General features: G+C 37.7%; 1 protein-coding gene across 1 annotated transcript in view; it reads left to right on the top strand.

Annotated features, from left to right (window-relative positions):
- The window catches only part of SRPRB (SRP receptor subunit beta), a 30,927-nt gene extending 12,972 nt beyond the window's left edge, over positions 1–17,955 (top strand). The window contains exons 5-7 of the mRNA XM_060099682.1: positions 1,279–1,415; positions 8,842–8,896; positions 17,396–17,955. Coding sequence (XP_059955665.1) covers positions 1,279–1,415; positions 8,842–8,896; positions 17,396–17,609 — 406 coding nt within the window. The 3' untranslated portion in view covers positions 17,610–17,955. The remainder of the gene's footprint in view (positions 1–1,278; positions 1,416–8,841; positions 8,897–17,395) is intronic.
- Positions 17,956–18,785: the final 830 nt, after the last annotated feature.

Here is an 18,785-nt window from a genome sequence, read left to right as displayed (position 1 = left end):
TAAATAATTTAAAATATTTTACTGATTGCTTTATTATTTTTAGTTTTGAGTGCTGATTAATCTGTCTTTGTGGTTCTCCCTCATAATGGTTTATTTACTGTGCTTTGTAATTTTGATCCAGATACCCTGTTCAAGGGGGTTAGATTTTGCTGTTGATGTGGTTGCTGTTTGTGTTGTTTTTTTTTTTTTTTTTAATTGCTTTAGGTTATGAAAGCCTCTCTCCAGAAGGGGTTCATATTTCCTTCTGTTGGGGGCCATAGGAGTTCATTGAGTCTGGCCCAATTTTTATATATCTTCCTGCTTGGGGATCTTACACCATGAGATAGTGTAAGTTCATACCCTGCTTCTGTGTGTGGCACAGGAGGCCTGGTGCTTCAATTCTTCTTGGGTTATTTTCCCACACCGCTGTCTGTTAGACTGCTTTTAAGTACTAGGCTTTGCACAGAGTGTTCAGTTCCAGCTTTCCAACTCCCTGTTGGCTGTTGCACATCTCCTGGGCTTTCAAACCCTCGTTCCTAAAGCCTATTATCTGCTGTTTCCCTGGACTGCTTTGCTTTAGCTTTGGTATCTCTTTATTTCTGGCACATGAGGATTCTCACTGTTGCTGCCTTAGGTTGGACCCTACCTGGTCACTCTGCTTCTAGTTTGATTATCCTCTTAGTTGTATCTGTCTTTCATTTAGGCACTAATATTCTTTGTAAGACAGAAAAGCATAAACTCTTTAGGTCAGTGTGTCGCACCCCTTTGCAGTCTGATCTGGTTTTCCTTCATTTCCCCACCTACCTGCGTATTAGCTTACCTTGAGTTCTCCAAGGCATGTTGTTCCACCACTTTGTGCCCTGCACATACTACTTTCCAGACAGTCTTTGCCACAGTAGTATTTTGTCTGGCTAAAATTCACTCAACTACTACATCCTCCTTTAAGTCTTCCTGACCTGGTTTCATGTAAATTATCTTCCTCTTTGTTTCTGTTACAGCAGGTACAAGGTCTGTCCTAGTGTTTTATCACATGGTTTTGTATATGACAATTTCCTGGACTTGAGGGGAGGCATCATTTTCTGTTGTCTTTTTAGATACAGTCATTGATACATAGTAGCACTAAGTAGTCCTTTGTTAAGTATTTGTATTGTATGATTACTTGTGCAGACACCTGTATGTGAGTTTGTTTTGTTTTATTCATTAGGATTGAATTGGGCAGAATTAAGGATATCATTTTTCAATATAATGCTGCACTGTTGCATACTCACATGGCAGTTTTTCTTTTTTTTCCCCCTCCAGGGCTATTGTGTTTGTTGTGGATAGTGCAGCCTTCCAGCGAGAGGTGAAAGATGTGGCAGAGTTTCTGTATCAAGTCCTCCTTGACAGTATTGGTCTGAAGAACACACCGTCATTCTTAATCGCTTGCAATAAGCAAGGTACTGTCATGTTTTCTGGCAATAATAGTTGAGATTTTTCTGGGATTGTTACTAAGAATTAATTCAGTTATCTACAATTGTTATTACTGAGGATGAGAGACAATTGCTAATGAACTATAAATTAAGGATTTTAAATCTTAAAATTTATTTATACTCCAGCATTTTCATTAGTCTCCCTTACCAGGCTGTTCTAAGGAGCGACAAAGGAGTGATTATTATCATTTATTCTTTGATACAGTGTTTTATTTTTAATCGTACAACATTTTAATTTACTAAGTTAAGTTCATCAGTTTGACAGTATGTCATGTCAGATACACAGTTGAGGAAGGACAGGATGGAGTCTCTCCTTTTAAACAAGTTTGCCATCTAGCACATTTCATCAAGGAGAGTTTGCAGAAGTGTTTTCCTTTAACCTCATAAGAATGAAAAACATTTTAGTCTCAGCCAGTAAAACTAGGCTTCAGTTTTAATACCTTTAAAATCAGATTAGGAGTGATGTCAGCATCATGAGGTGTGAGACACCTTCTTTGTCTCTCCCCTTCATTCTACAACTAGTAAAACATCCAAAACTCAACAAAGGTTCCTCTGCCCAACACACGAGGATGCTGGAGAGATCCACAAGTCTACTTCTGAAGGTGGGTGGACTGGAACACAGAGAGGAGGTAGAACTGGGGGAACAGTGGAAGAATGTCTGCAGTCTTAGCCTCTGGCCACAGTGGCTGAGCCTGAAGCCCCAGAGAACCCTGTAGCAACAGGGAAGACAGCACACATGGCTCCAGCCTCCTGGCTGTAGTAGCTCCTTTGGCCACGGGGAACCCCGCAGCAGCAGCGGTGGTGGGGCCTGTGACCCCAGTCCCCTGGCTCACGGCAGCGCTGCACGCAAACCCGACAAGCCCAGATGTGGCGAAGGTGCCCATGACTCTGTCTCCTTCACTTTTCCCCACATCTCCCTCCAGCAGCAGAGCTCAAGCCGTGATAGTGAGGGTACCAGTGACACATCTGGAGAGGTAGTAGAGGGTGGAAAGTGCCAGTTCTCAAACAGAGCCACAGGCAGCTCAGGTGAGAAAAGTCCAACACCTGTGCTGTAGCAAGATAAAAGAAAGGCCTCTTTTCCAACTTGTTGAACTGTAAGAATCAAGGAGAAAAAAAAAAAAGCTTTATCTACATAAGAAAGGTATTTGCTACTTCAAATGCACTGGCAGAGGAACAGTTTGTCAAGTACCCTGTAAAACCACAGTACACAGTGTAACAAAAAGAAAACGACGGTTCTCCAGCAGCCAAACTTAAGTCATGGAAGATTGTAATCTAACTGATAGAGAATTCAAAATAGCTGTTATGAAGAAACTAAACAAGCTACAGGAGAACTCAGGAGGGCAGTTCAGTGAGCTCGGGAATAAAATTAATGGACAGAAGAAATACTTTACCAAAGATATTAAAAGTCTAAAAGAGAACCAAACAGAAATTCTGGAGCTGAAGATGTCAATAAATGAGAGGAAGAATGCATCAGAAAGCACTGGAAATAGAGCAGACCATATGGAAGAGAGAATTAGTGAGCTTGAAGATAGAGATCTAGAAATGATTCAAGTAGGAGTGGCGAGAGAACTAAGATTTTTTTAAAAATAAAATTTTATGAGAACTATCCAGCTTCATTATCCTTCATAAAGATAATGGTTATCCCAGAGGAAGAAGAGAGGGAGAAGGGAGCAGAGAGTTTATTTAAAGAAATAATAGCTGAGAATTTCACAAACCCAGGGAAGGAACTGGATATACAAGTCCATAAAGCTAAGAGAACATTTAATTATCTCAATGCTAAAAGATGTTCTCCAGGACACATTATGTTAAAATTGTCAGAATTCAATGATAAAGAATTTTAAAGGCATCCGGAGGAAAAAAGACAGTAGCCTACAAAGGAACCCCTATTAAGCTATTAGCAGATTTCTCAGCAGAAACTGTATAGACCAGGAGAGGATGGGATAGCCTATTCAAAATATTATAAGACAAAAACTCTGCCAAGAATCCTTCCAGCAAACTTATCCTTGAGATACAAAGGAGAAATAAAGACTTTCCCAGACAAAAGCTGAGGGAGTTCATTACCAGTAGACCTGCCTTACAAGAAATGTTGGAAGGAGCTCTCCTACCTGAAACGAAGAGACAAAAGTACACAATACTTTGAGTAAGGTGATAAATAGATAGAATCAGACAATTGCAACTTTACATCAGAATAGGTTGTTAAACAATTATAAAGGTTAAAGGGGAAAAAGCAGTAAAAATAATTATAGCTACTGCAGTTTGGTAATGAACTCACAATATAAAAAGGGATAACTTGAGATGACAAAAATGTAAAAGGGGAAGAGGAAAAGAACAACCCATATAATGGCAAATGAAGATAAGATCCTATCAGCAGAAAAAGGACTGTTTTTATCTATGAGATGTCTTACACAAACCTGATGGTAACCACAAAATGTAAGTCTAGAGCAGAGACATGAAACTAGGAGGAAACTAGTAAACCACCAACTAAGATGTCAGGCAGAAACAATGGAGATACAGAGCAACCAGAAAACAAAAGATAAAGTGGCAGTACTAGTCCTCATTTGTCAGTAATCATCCTAAATATAAGTGGATTGAACTCACCAATCAAAAGACACAGAGTGGCTGGATGTATTAAAAAACAAACCAACTATGTCCTGCCTCCCAGAGACTCAGCTCAGCTCTAAAGACAAACATAGGCTCAAAGTGAAGGCATGGAAAATGATACTCCAAGCAGATGGCAGCCAAAAGAAAGCAGATGTAGCCATCTCAGATCAGATCAAATAGGCTTCAAGCCAAACGAGAACAAGATGGACTTAGATAATGATAAAGGGGGCAATCCATCAAGAAGATGTAACATTTATTAATATATAAGCATCTAACATAGGAGCATTAAAACATGAAAGGAATTATTAACAGACATAAATGAAGAAATTGACAGCAATAATAGTAGGGGAGTTTAACATCCCACTTACATCAGTGAATTGATTATCTAGACAGAACGTTAACAAGGAACCATTGGCCTTAAATGAAGCATTACATCAGGTGGAATATATATACACACACTCACGTACATACATACATACATATGTACATGTATATAAATAAAACATTCCATCCCAAAGCAGCAGAATACACATTCTTCTCAAGCGCACATGGAACATTCTCAAGGATAGACCATATGCTGGGACACAAAACAAGTTTCAATAAATGTAACACAGAAATCATATCGGGCATCTTTTCCTACCACAAAGATTGGAAACTAGAAATCAACTACAAGAAGAAAGCTGAAAAAATCACAAATATGTGGAGACTAAACAACATGCTACTGAACAACTATTAGGTCAATGAGGAGGAAAGGAGGAAATAAAAATACCTGAAGATAAATGAAAATGAGGCATACCAGATCAATAGGATGCATCAAAAGCAGTACAAGTTTATAGCAATACTTGCCTACCTCAAGAAACAAGAAAAATCTCCAACAGTCCTTACACCTAAAGGAACTAGAAAAAGAACAAACTAAGCCCAAAGTCAGTAGAAGGAAGGAAATACTAAAAGCCAGCAGAAATAAATGAAGTAGAGACTAAAAAGATAGTAGAAAAGATCAATGAAACTAAGAGCTTGTTCTTTGAAAAGATAAACAAAATTGACAAACCTTTAGCTAGACTAAGAAAAAAAGAGAGGAGGCTCATATAAATAAAATCAGAAATGAAAGAGGAGAAATTACAACAGATCTCACAGAAATACAAAGGGTTATAAGAGAATACTGTGAATAACTACACCAACAAATTGGACAGCCTAGAAGAAATGAATACATTCTTAACAATCAACTTTCCAAGACTGAATCTTGAAGAAATAGAAAATCTGAATAGACTGATAACTAGGAAGGAGATTAAAACAGTAATCAAAAGCCTTCCAAAAAAAAACAAAAGTCCAGGACCAGACAGCTTCACTAGTAAATTCTACCAAATGTTCAAAGAAGATTTAATATCCATTCTTCTTAAACTCTTCCAAAAAAGTTGAAGAGGAGGGAACACTTCCTAACTCATTTTATGAGGTCAACATTACCCTGATATCAAAGCCAGACAAGGATAACACAAAAAAAGAAAATTACAAGCCAGTATCTCTGATAAACATAGATGCAGAAATCTTCAACAAAATATTAGCAAACCAAGTAGAACAATACATTAAAAGGATCATACACTGTGATCAAGGGGGATTCAACATCTGCAAGTCAATCAACATGATAAAACATTTTAAAAGTCATGATCATCTCAATAAATGAAGAAAAAGCATTTGACAGAATTCAACATCCACTTAGGATAAAGACAATAAAATGGGTATAGAAAGAATGTACCTCAACTTAATAAAGGCTATGCCCACATGTCAAACCCACAGCTGACATCATACTTAACTGTGAAAAACTGAAAGCTATCCCTCTAAGATCAGGAACAAGACAAGGATGCCCATCTCTTGCCACTCTCATTCAACATAGCTAAAGACTCCACCAAAAACCTATTAGAAATAATAAATGAATACAGTAAAGTTGCAGGGTGCAAACTCAATATACAAAAATCTGTTGTGTTTCTGTACACCAACAACAAACAAACAGAGAAATTAAGAAAACAGTCCCATTTAAAATTGCAGCAAAAACAATAAAATACCCAGGAATAAATTTAACCAAGGATGGGAATTCCCTGGCAGTCCAGTGGTTAGAACTCCACACTTTCACTGCTGAGGGTGCAGGTTCAATCCCTGGTCAGGGAACTAAGATCCCACAATACAGTAAAAACTATAAATCATTGTTGAGAGAAATGGAAGACACAAAGAAATGGCAAGATATTTCATGCTCGTAGACTGTAAGAATTAACATTGTTAAAATGTCTGTTTTACCTAAAGCAATCTGCAGATTCATTGCAGCAATCCCTGTCAAAATCCTAATGCCATTTTTTGCAGAAATGGAACAAAAATTCCTTACATATTACTACAAAGCTATAGTAGTCAAAACAGCATGGTATTTGGCAGAAAAACAGACCTACAGGTCAATGGAACAGAACTGAGAGCCCAGAAATAAACATATAGACGATTAATTTACAACAAAGGCGCAAAGAACAACAATGGAGACAGAACAGTGTCTTCAGTAAATGGTGTTGGGAAAACTGTACAGCCACGTGCAAAAGAATGAAAGTAGACTATTTTCTTATACCATACACAAAAATCAACTCAAAAGTGGATTAAAGGATTGAACAGGCGACCTGAAACCATAAAACTCCTAGAAGAACACAGGGAGTTTGGACTGTGACGTGGGATTTAGCAATATGTTTTCGGAGCTGCCTCCTCAGGCAAGGCAAACAAAAGCAAACATAAACAGGTGGTACTATATCAAGCTAAAAAGCAAAGCAGAGCACAGCACAGCACAGCAAAGGAAACCATCAACAAAATGAAAAGACAGCCTACTGACTGGGAGAAGATATTGTCAAATCATATTATCTGATAAGGGGTTAATATCCAAAATATATAAAGAACCCATACAACTCAACAACAACAAAAAACCTGATTTAAAAATGGGCAGATAACCTGAATAGATGTTTTTCCAGAAAAGATATACAAATGGTCAGCAGGCACATATGAAGATATTCATCACTAGTGAAGATGAACATCATTAATTATTAGGGAAATGCCAATCAAAGCCACAATTAGACATTACCTCACAACTGTTAGAGTGACTGTTGTCAAAAAGAGAAGAAATAACATGTGTGGGTAATGATGTGGAGAAAATGGAACACTTGTGCACTGTTGATGGGGATGTAAATGCAGCCACTGTGGGAAACAGTATGGATAGTCCTCAAAAAATTAAGAATAGAACTGCCATGGGATCCAGCTATTCCACTTCTGGGTATTTATCCAAAGATAATGGAAACACTAACTCAGAAAGATATTTGCACCCACTACTGTATGGTGATGGATGGAAACTAAATTTTTGGTAGTAAGCAAGGTGTAGTGTATACACAAATTGAATCATAATGTTGTACACATGAAGCATGTTATAAACCAATGTTACCTGAATCATAAAATAATCTCTCTTTTCTAGAAAACTAAAAATAAGATGGACTAGTTGATCTTTAATCCTCTTTCAGACCTAATATTCTCATTCCATGAAACGCTCAGTGCGTTTCTCCAAGGTGAGCTGGTGGTAACCCTATCAGTGACCTATCGGGAATCCGTCTTAGGGTCATTACCTGACCTCTTTATTTCTTCTATATGTATTTGGCTTCTGCTGGTGCCAAACCAGTGCTTTTTTATTACCAAAGTGCACTTGATGCCGTAACATACCATCTTAGTATCAGCTGGAAATGTTCTTCGTTTAGGTTTATATGACAGGTAGGGTATTTCTGTTGGAGTGAAGGGTCTTGTTAAAATCACAAAGCTGGTAGCTTCTCTTCTTATTACATTGGCTGGACTTATATATACAGTATATGTGTTGATTTCAAGTGTCTGTAAGATGTGGAAAACTTCTGTGAAAGAGCTTCTCAATTTTAGGGTCACCAGCTTAATTGTAAGCATTATTGTAATATAAATATTCGTGCAAATATAAAGCTTACTTTGATAATGGAACTACTAGTGATAAAAAGCTCTTTAAACGGGCTTCCCTGGTGGCACAGTGGATAAGAATCTGCCTGCCAATGCAGGGGACACAGGTTTGATCCCTGGTTCGGGAAGATCCCACATGCCACGGAGCAACAAAGCCCATGTGCCGCAACTACTGAGCCTGCGCTCTAGAGCTTGCAAGCCACAACTACTGAGCCTCTGTGCCACAACTACTGAAGCCCACGACCTAGAGCCCGTGCTCTGCAACAAGAGAAGCCACCGCAATTAGAAGCCCACACCCTGCAACAAAGAGTAGCCCCCACTCGCCACAGCTAGAGAAAGCCCATGTGCAGCAACAAAAACCCAACACAGCCAAAAATAAATAAATAAAATAAGAATAAAAATAAATTAAAAAAAAAAAGATCTTTAAAAAAATGGTGGGGTTGTAGGGAGGGATAAATTGGGAGTTTGGGATTGACATATACTCATTACTATATTTAAAATAGATAACCAGCAAGGACCTACTGTATAGCACAGGGAACTCTGCTCAGTATTCTGTAATAACCTAGATGGGAAAAGAATTTGAAAAAGAATAGATATATGTATATGTGTAACTGGATCACTTTGCTGTGCACCTGAAACTAACACAACATTGTAAGTCAACTATAATCCAATGTAACATAAAAATTTTTTTTTAATGGTGGGGCAAAGAAACTTACTGGTGTAAATAGGAATTTTCCATATGTGCAAGAAGTCTTGGGAAAAGACCCCTTCTGCTTTAAACAACAGCAGTGTCTTTATTTCTTTACAGACATTACAATGGCAAAATCAGCAAAGTTAATTCAGCAGCAGCTTGAAAAAGAAATGTAAGTAAGAATAAGTCCTATTGGTTAACTGTATCTCTTAACACTTAGGAAATATGTATATATTGCTTAAGGTCTTTGGTTTTGTATGGTTATCACAATTAGCCTGAAGATTGGTGTGAAATATACTTGTTAAATAATTGACAACAGAATTAATGGAACTGTAAAAAGTATTAATGGGATGTTTATAGATATTTAAAATTTTCGTGGAAAGAAAATCTCAGGTTTATTGAGACTACAGCTCAATTTGTTTTCCCACTGTTTCTAGACCTAGTTTATAGTACATATGAAAGGATTTAAAAACTAAATTTGAAAGCCATGGAAATTTTTGTTGACAGAACAAGAAGGGAACACTTCAGAAGAATATAAAAATCTATGATACTATCTTGTAGTGTGTTTTTTCTTTTCAAGCTATGTGGCGATATCATTTAGCTTGATTTTAGTGTTTAAAAATTTGTGAATTGGGGCTTCCCTGGTGGCACAGTGGTTGGGGGTCCGCCTGCCGATGCGGGGGGCGCGGGTTCATGCCCCGGTTCAGGAGGGTCCCGCGTGCCGTGGAGCGGCTGGGCCCGTGAGCCATGGCCGCTGAGCCTGTGCGTCCGGAGCCTGTGCTCCGCAACGGGAGAGGCCACAACAGTGGGAGGCCCGCGTACCGCAAAAAATAAAATAAAATAAAATAATAATATGAACCCTGAAGCCTGATCTTCAAAGTCTAAGAATGCAGCCTGCAAAATAAATAAATAAATAATGTTTAAAAAAAAAATTTGTGAATTGAGCTATAAGCTTTTGAATTTTAAGGAATCTAGCATATCTCTGTGTTCTGCTGATTTGTAAGAGTTAGCTAACAGGTTGCTTACATAGGAGATACAATCAACATTATAATAGAGCAAGTTATGTTTTCTTATGCTGTTATGTAAGGAGATATATATATATATATATATTTTTTTTTTTTTTTTTTTTTTTTTTTTTTTTTTTGCGGTATGCAGGCCTCTCACTGTTGTGGCCTCTCCCGTTGCGGAGCACAGGCTCCGGACGCGCAGGCTCAGCAGCCATGGCTTACGGGCCCAGCCGCTCTGCGGCATGTGGGATCTTCCCAGACCAGGGCACAAACCCATGTCCCCTGCATCAGCAGGTGGACTCTCAACCACTGTGCCACCAGGGAAGCCCTGTAAGGATATTTTTAATAAAAGAATCTGATGAGGAAATATTGTACAAATTCAACTTTTAGTAAATTTTTTCCCATTATCATTTATATTCTCCTTTGCTCATTTAATAAGCACCTATAATTTGTCTAAATATGCCATGACCTGCTCTAGCTTGTGGCTATAAGAAGTGTGATGTTGTTCCTGTACTCAGGAGCTTAGAGTCTAGTAGAATATGGTTTGCTTCAGGTGTTGACAAACTCCCATTGAGGGTCTGCCAACAAAGAGTAGTTTCGCATTTTTATAGGACAGGTAAGAAAAGAAGAAGAGTAGAAAAATATGTGGCAGAGACTAAATATCACCCACAAGCCCAAAATATCTAATTTATGGCTCTTTACAGAAAAATTTTACCAGCCCTGGTCTGTCATTTTCTGTGGCTTGTTGGTTTTTTTTTTTCAATTGAGAATGATATATTCAATCCCATGTGCTTTAAACTTTTTAATATATAATAGAAGAAAAGTTAGCCATTCAATTAGATTTATCAAATACATCATGCCTTCAAATTGAATATCAAAAGAAAATTTTAACCCCTTTATTGAGGTATAATTGATATGTAAAAAGCTGTGCATATTTGATGTATACAACTCAATTTGGGGATAAGCATACACCTGTGAAACCATCATCACCATCCAGGCCATAAAAATATCCATTACTTCCCAGAGTTTCTTCCTACATACTTTATTATTTGTGTGTGTATGTATTTCATGAGAACACTTAACATAAGATCTACCCTATTAGCAAATTTTAAGTGTATAGTGAATACTATGCTATATAGTAGAATCTCTAGCACTTACTTATTTGCATAACTGAAACTTTATACCCTTTGACCATCATCTCTCCATTTCCCCCTGCCCCCCACCTTGGTGACCACCATTCTACTCTTTGCTTCCATGTGTTTGACTGTTTTAGATTCCACATATAAGTGTAATTAATCATAATGGTAGTTGTCTTACTCTATGTTATTTCACTTAGCATAATGTTCTCTAGGTCCATCCATGTTGTTGCAAATGGCAGGAATTTCTTCTGCAGGGCTAAATAATATTCCATTATATATATGTTCCACATTTTCTTTATCTGTTCATCCTTCGATGGACATTTAGGTTGCTTCCATATATTGGCTATTATTAATAATGCTGCAGTGAACATGGAAGGCATATACCTCTCCGAGATCCTGATTTCAATTCCTTCAGATAACTGTCCAGAAGTGGAATTGCTGATTCATATGGTAGTGGTTCTGTTTGTAATTTTTTGAGGAATCTCAGTGCTGTTTTCTATAATAGCTGTACCAATTTACATACCCACCAACAATGTACCAAGGTTCCCTTTTCTCCATATCTTTACCAACACTTATCTTTTTTTTTCTAATGTTAGTAATTCTGTCAGGTGTGAAGTGACATCTCACTGTGGTTTTGATTTGCATTTCCCTGATGAATAGTGATGTTTAGCATCTTTTCATGTACTTGTTGTCTATTCATATGTCCTCTATGTCTGTTCAGGTCCTTTGCCCATTTTTTAAATTGGATTATTTGGGTTTTTTGTTACTGGGTTGTATGTTTTTGGACAGATCCAAAAACATATTGCTAAATCCCATATTTTGGATATTAACCCTTATCAGATATATGGTTTGCAAATATTTTCCCCCATTCCATAGGTTATCTTTTCATTTTGTTGATTCTTTCCTTTGCTGTGCACAAGCTTTTTAGTTTGATACAATCACACTTGTTTATGTTTGCTTTGTTGTTTGATTTTGGTCTTATATCTTAAAACTAATTTCCACAACACCAATGTCAGTGAGCATTTTCTTCTTGGATTTTTATGGCTTCAGGTCTTATATTTAAGTCTTTAATCCATTTTGAGTTGATTTTGTGTATCGTATAACATACACAGTTTCATTCTTTTGCACATAGATATCCAGTTTTCCCAGCACCGTTTATTGAAGAGACTGTCCTTTTCCTATAGTATACTCTTGTCATCCTTGTTGAAGATTAGTTGACTGTATATGCATGGGTTTGTGCTGGACTCTCTATTCTATTCCATTGATCTATATGTCTTTTTGTAGTACCATATTGTTTTGATTACTATAGGTTTGCAATATAATTTGAAATCTGGAATTGTGATGCCTCCAGATTTATTGTTCTTACTCAAGATTACTTTGAGTATTATAGTTCTTTTGTGGTTCCATATGAATTCTACCATTGTTTCTTCTCTTTCTGTGAAAAATTCCATTGGAATATTGATTGAGGTTCCATTAAATTTATAGATGGAGATTTTTTTGTTTGCATCGGGTCTAAGTTGTGGCACGTGGGATCTTTTGTTGCAGCCTGCGGGCTTCTCTCTAATTGTGGCGTGCAGGCTCCAGAGAGTAGTTTGGGGAGAGTGGGCTCTGTAGTTTGTGGCACGTGGGCTTAGTAGTTGTGGTGTGCAGGCTTAGTTGCCCTGTGGCATGTGGGATCTTAGTTCCCTGACCAGAGATTGAACCCACATCCCCTGCATTGGAAGGCGGATTCTTAACCACTGGACCACCAGGGAAGTCCCCTATAGATGGACATTTTAGCAATGTAAATTATTCCAACATATGAACAAGGGGTATTTTTCCATTTATTTGTGTCTTCAGTTTCTTTCATCACTGTTTTATAGCTTTCAGTGTACAGATCTCTCACCTACTTTGTTAAATTTATGCGTAAGTATTTTATTGTTTTTGATGCTATTATAAATGGAATTGTTTTGTTAATTTCTTTTCCTGATAGTTCATTAGTACTGCATAGAAACAGAACTTGTTTTTGTGTGTTGATTTTGTATCCTGCAATTTTACTGAGTCTATTAGTTCTGGTTTTTTTTGGGGGGGGGTCTTTTATGTTTTACTATATTTAAGATCAAGTGATCTGAAATCAGAGATAATTTTACTTCTTCCTTTCTGATTTTGATGCCTTTTGTTTCTTTTTTTGCCTAATTGCTCTGTCTAGGACTTCCAGTACTATGTTGAATAGAAGTGGCAGGAGTAGGCATCCTTATCTTGTTCCTGATCTTACAGGAAAAGCTTTTAACTTTCACCATTGAGTATGATGTTATCTGTGGGCTTGTCATATATGGCACTTGTTATTTTGAGGTACATACCTTCTGTAACTATTTTGTTGAGTTCTTATCATGAAAGGATGTTGAATTTTGTCATATGCCTTTTCCGAATCTATTGAGATGATCATAAGATTTTTATCCTTCATCCTGTTAATGTGATGTATCCCATTTATTTATTTAGGTTCTCTGATGTTGGGTGCATATATATATGTATATATACACAATTATTTTATCCTCTTGATGAATTGGCCCCTTTATTATATGATAACCTTCTTTGTGTCTTGTGACAATTTTTGACTTAGTCTATTTTGTTGATATTTATGTATTCAGCCCTACTCTCTTTTGTTTATCATTTGTATAGAATATGTTTTTCTGTCCCTTTACTTTGAACCTTAAATCGAGAGTGTATCTCTTGGAGATAGCATGTAGCTCAAGCTTGTTTTTTTATCCATTCATCCACTCTGTTTTGATTGGTAATTTAAACCATTTACATTTAAAGTAATTATTGATAGGTAAGAACTTATTCTGTTTTGTTGATTGTTTTCTGACTGTTTCATAGTTCCTTTGTCTCCTCTCTTCCTTTGTAATTTGATGATTTTTTTTGTATTGTTATGCTTTGACTTTTTTCTCTTTATTTTGTGTGTCTACTACAGGTATTTTCTTTGTGACTGTCATGGCTTATATAAAACATCTTATAATACTGACAGTCTAATTTAAGCTGATAACAACTTTGACTGTATACAAAAATTTGTATACATTAACTTCTCCTTCCCCCACATTTTATGTTACTCATGTCACAATTTACATCTTTTTATATTGTGTATCCATTAATAAATTATTGTAGTCATAGTTATTTTTATTACTTTTGTCGTTAGCTTTTATGCTAGAGTTAAAAATGATTTATGTATCACAATTACAATACTAGAGTATTCTAAATTTTAGTATATGCTTACTGTTACAGTGAGTTTTATACTTTCATATGTTTTCATGTTCTTGATTAGTTTTACTTCACCTTGAAGAACTCCCTTTAGCATTTCTTAAAAGGCAGGACTAGTAGTGATGAACTGCAGCTTTTGTGTGTTTGGGAAAGCTTTTGTCTCTCCTTCATATCTGAAGGACAGTTTTGCTGGGTATAGTATTCTTGGATAGCAATTTTTTTCTTTCAGCATTTTGAATATATCATCCCACTCTCCACTGGCCTGCAAGGTTTCTGCTACGAGATCCACTTTTAGTCTTACGGATTTTCCCTTGTTTGTGACAGTTGGCCTTTCTCTTAATGCTTTCAACATTCTGTCTTTGACTTTTGTCAGTTTGATTATAATGTGTCTCATTAAAGCTCTCTTTATGTTTAATCCATTTGGGGTTTTAGGGGCTTAGTGGATCTGGATGTTCATTTCCCTCCCCAGATTTGGGAGTTTTCTATCATTATTTTTTTAAATAAGCTTTCTGATTCTTTGTCTTTATCTGCTCTTTCTGAGACTTCCATAATGTATATATCGGTTCCTTTTATGATGCCCATAAGACTTTCTTCACTCTTTTTCACTTTTTCTTTTTGTTTTTCTCACAGAGTAATTTCAAGTTACCTGTGCTCAAGCTCTCCGATTCTTTGTTCTGCTTGATTGAGTCTGCTGTTGAATTTTTCACATCCAGTCATTGTGTTCTTCAGCTCCAGAATTTTTGTTTTTCGTGGTTTCTATATCTTTGTTGACTTTCTGATTTTGTTCACTTACTCTTTCCCTCATTTTGTTGAGTTTTCTGTGTTATTTTATAGCTTATGGGACTTTCAGATGATTATTTTGAATTCTTTGCCAGGCACTTTGTAGATCTCCATTTCTTTAGGGTCAGTTATTGGTGCTTTATCTTCTTTCTTTGGTGGTGTCATGTTTCCCTGATTTTTCATGATCCTTGTGTCCTTATTTTGGTGTCTGCACATTTGAAAAAGTAATCACTCCTTCTAGTCTTTATAGACTAACTTTGTCAGAGAAAGCACTTCTCTAGTCAGTCCAGCCAGAGGTTCTGGGTGGGCTTGCTGCTGGAGTCCCTAGGCAGGTTGGCTTTGCTTCTGGGTTTGTGGGTGGGTGGGCCTACTGCCTGGGTCCATGGAAGCTGGCCTGGAAACTGAATCTGTCATGGCTGTCCAGGTACCTGTGTCTACTGGGGCTGGCCAGGAGCTAGGTTCCATGACACAGTAGGTGCTCACTTCACTCTCCTTCCCCTGTGTGAATCATATCTCTCCATGCTGCATTGTTCAGGCTTGCAGGAGCAGTAACGTGAGTAATGTGGAACTGTCCTTTCTACCCTCTTCAATGCATCTTTTCTTATTTCTATGTTATACCCAGCTGCTGTAATCTCTAACCTGGATTTCTTACCTCTCATGAAGGTATTCTTCTGTGTGGATGGTTATTCAAATTGACGTTTCTGTGAGAGGACTTGAGCTGAAAACTCCCATTCTGCCATCTTGCTGGTGTCACTTTCAGTGGTTTCTGTCCTTTCTGAAATTGCATGTTCATCACCTCTTCTCCTATTCTTGACGTTCACTCTTTTGAGACTGCATATTGCTTGTCATTAAGCTAAAAAAATTGGAATTAGCTGATTTGTTTTTCTAACATTTCTGTTGCAGTTGTTGAGAATTATCTTTTGGACAAAAACAGTCATAATATTTGTATATCCATTTTTTTAAACAGCATAGTCCAAGTCTTCCCATGTTTAAAACACGTTTTCCTTAGTCCATTTGTTTTTCACTCTAAAGGGCCGTAGAAAAACAATACAGAAAGAAATGCTGTATTATACAGCAGTGAAATAAAATGTTAAAAAGTTATAAAAGGGGGCTTCCCTGGTGGCGCAGTGGTTAAGAATCCGCCTGCCAATGCAGGGAACACGGGTTCGAGCCCTGCTCCAGGAAGATCCCACATGCCGCAGAGCAACTAAGCCCCTCTGCCACAACTACTGAGCCTGCACTCTAGAGCCCGCGAGCCACAACTACTGAGCCCGCGCGCCTAGAGCCCATGCTCCGTGACAAAAGAAGCCACTGCAATGAGAAGCCTGTGCACCACAACAAAGGGCAGTCCCCACTCACCGCAACTAAAGAAAGCCCACGTGCAACGAACCCCACACAGCCATTAAAAAAAAAAAAGTTATAAAGGTTAATATCAGTTAAATTAGGAGTCTAAATTTAGTTTAATCCTGTGTTTATGAGAATTAGGCCTTATCAGCTTTGAAGCATTTCATAGTCTTCTGAATTACAAGATTTACTATGTTTACATGGCCTTATGGCAAGAGCTGAATATAATGTCTTTTTTTCCTTTTGAGTTTTTTTTTAATTGTAAAATATATTACATGTAAAAGAGTATATGTGATACATATATTGAGGTTAAAGAATAGTAAGGTGAAGAATACCCATGGACCCACCACCTTGCTTAGAAGGCCCTACGTGCTCCTCCCCAAATGCTTTTCCCTGTATTATTTGTTTTTAAAATACGTTTTCCATCTATGTGTGTCTTTCTAAGCAAGGTATTTAGTTTTCCTGTGGATTCTTCTCTAGTTTTCATGAAATCTTACAGCACCAAGAAATGCTTTATTTTGTAAGAAAGCACATTGTCAGCCTGTATTCCTCTGCTTCTGGACAGCAGAAAGGGGGAGAGAAGTAGACAAATGAGCTTTGTTTTTGCAATTCTTATTAGGGTCAGCAGGTGGCAGTTAAGTGACTTAAATTGGGAAAGTGTTAGTGGTTAAAGAGATTGGAGAATAGTAATTGTACCCAAACTGGATATGAGAGTCTGTAGTTTGTGGATTTCTAAGCTCTGTATCCAGATAGACTCAAGGTAAATATAAATACCCTATCTACCCACACTTCACTTTCAGAAACTTCAGAAAGGTTTTATAATACTTATAGCGGGTAATTTAAAACTATAGCTTAACATGGCATCATGCAGGAAATCCTAGTAGAAGGGGGCACTGAACTGGAAGAAGGTTGGTGTGACCTTGGTTCATTAGAAACCTCCTGTCATCTGGCCATGTTAGGTTGGATCCGTATCCTGTCTGTCCAAGAGAGTGACCTATACATGCAAATATTCAACAATCCTAATAGCATAATGGACAGTTTTATGATGAAGTATTTCAATGAGTGCTGAAATATTTAGGAATTAATATGACTTCCTAAAGGCCTTTAATTGTTATATAAACGTTAAGCTCTTTTTGCTTCCTGACTCATTTTCCTTTTGTCTCACAGCAATACTCTACGAGTCACCCGTTCTGCTGCCCCCAGCGTACTGGACAGTTCTAGCAGTGCCACTGCTCAGCTGGGAAAGAAAGGCAGAGAATTTGAGTTCTCACAGTTACCCCTCAAAGTGGAGTTCCTGGAGTGCAGTGCCAAGGGCGGAAGAGGGGACGCTCGCTCTGCTGACATCCAGGACTTGGAGCAGTGGCTGGCTAAGATCGCCTGAGGGCCAGATCCAAACACAAGACGCGAATGTGTATGCGTGTGGCTGGCAGTTGTGGAAAAGGATGTGGTAGTCTGGAGTTGGTAAAGAAGGGGTACAAATACAGTTCGGAACTTTTCCTTGTTCTGGAAACAAATTATTGTTGAAACCAGTGTGGAAGTGTTTAAGTTCAGTTCTCCCTTATTGCTTTCAAGCTGGTTAGTTTTATTTGATTCGTGTCTTCCCTTTTCAAAGTGTATGTAAGGTCCCTTTAGCATATGCTTGATGTAAGGTCAAGGTCTAAGAAGCCAACTTCACGTAGAGAGGATATTATCATGAGAATATAATATCATCTAAAATGTTTTCTTGTCCTCTGCTTCTGTGCTTTGGTCTCTTTTTCCTGGAAACAAACCTGTCTGTGTATGGAACTGGGTGATTTCCAATTGCCTTTGACATTCATGGGCAGTACATCATGTAGTCCTCTGTGAATTTTCAGATTTGTAGGTGCAATTACAATATGGTCTCTGACATGTGAAGGAAGGTTGAAAACAGCAGGGCTGTGTTGACAGTGGTCTGTTCTTCATCAGCTCAGTGACTTGTCCACACTCCAGCCTCATAGCACTTAGGTTTCAAAAGCATGTTGTGAACCCTAGGAGTCGTCCCCAGGCGATAGAACTGTAAGTGCTAAATCCCCAAATGCCACTAAAATGTACGCTAGAAATGTACGTTCTAGTGGTTTCCCTTAACTGGGGAACATATGGAGATTTAGAAGCTATTCTGTTTTTCTGGATGCATGAATGCTCCTGGGCTATCTTCATGTGCTGTTGGATGAGCTCCTATTTTTACTGTCAGCTTGAATGCTGTGGAACAAATTCAAAATGAAAAAAGTTCTCTGTAGATTTTTGAAGTGCATATTCACTGATGGTTTAAAAAAATGGCGTTTTCAAAGTGAGGTTGTTTGCTGTCTTCTTAAATGTATGGCTTTTTTAATGGCTTTTATAAATGATTAATACATTTCTTGGTAAGCAAAACAGCCTGTCTAGCTTAAAGCATTTAAATAGAGTGGTAGAGTAGGTACAAATGGGAGCACGTTTTAGGATTCAGGGCCAACTCCAAGTTTCCAGGGCCCAGTGATTGCAGTGTACATGAGAACAAACTCTTCAATCCCTACCTCACACACTCAGGGACAAGCCAACTAAA

Source organism: Mesoplodon densirostris, chromosome 5, assembly GCF_025265405.1.
Source record: "Mesoplodon densirostris isolate mMesDen1 chromosome 5, mMesDen1 primary haplotype, whole genome shotgun sequence".
NCBI lineage: Eukaryota > Metazoa > Chordata > Mammalia > Artiodactyla > Ziphiidae > Mesoplodon > Mesoplodon densirostris.
This window is presented reverse-complemented; position numbering and strand designations above follow the sequence as displayed.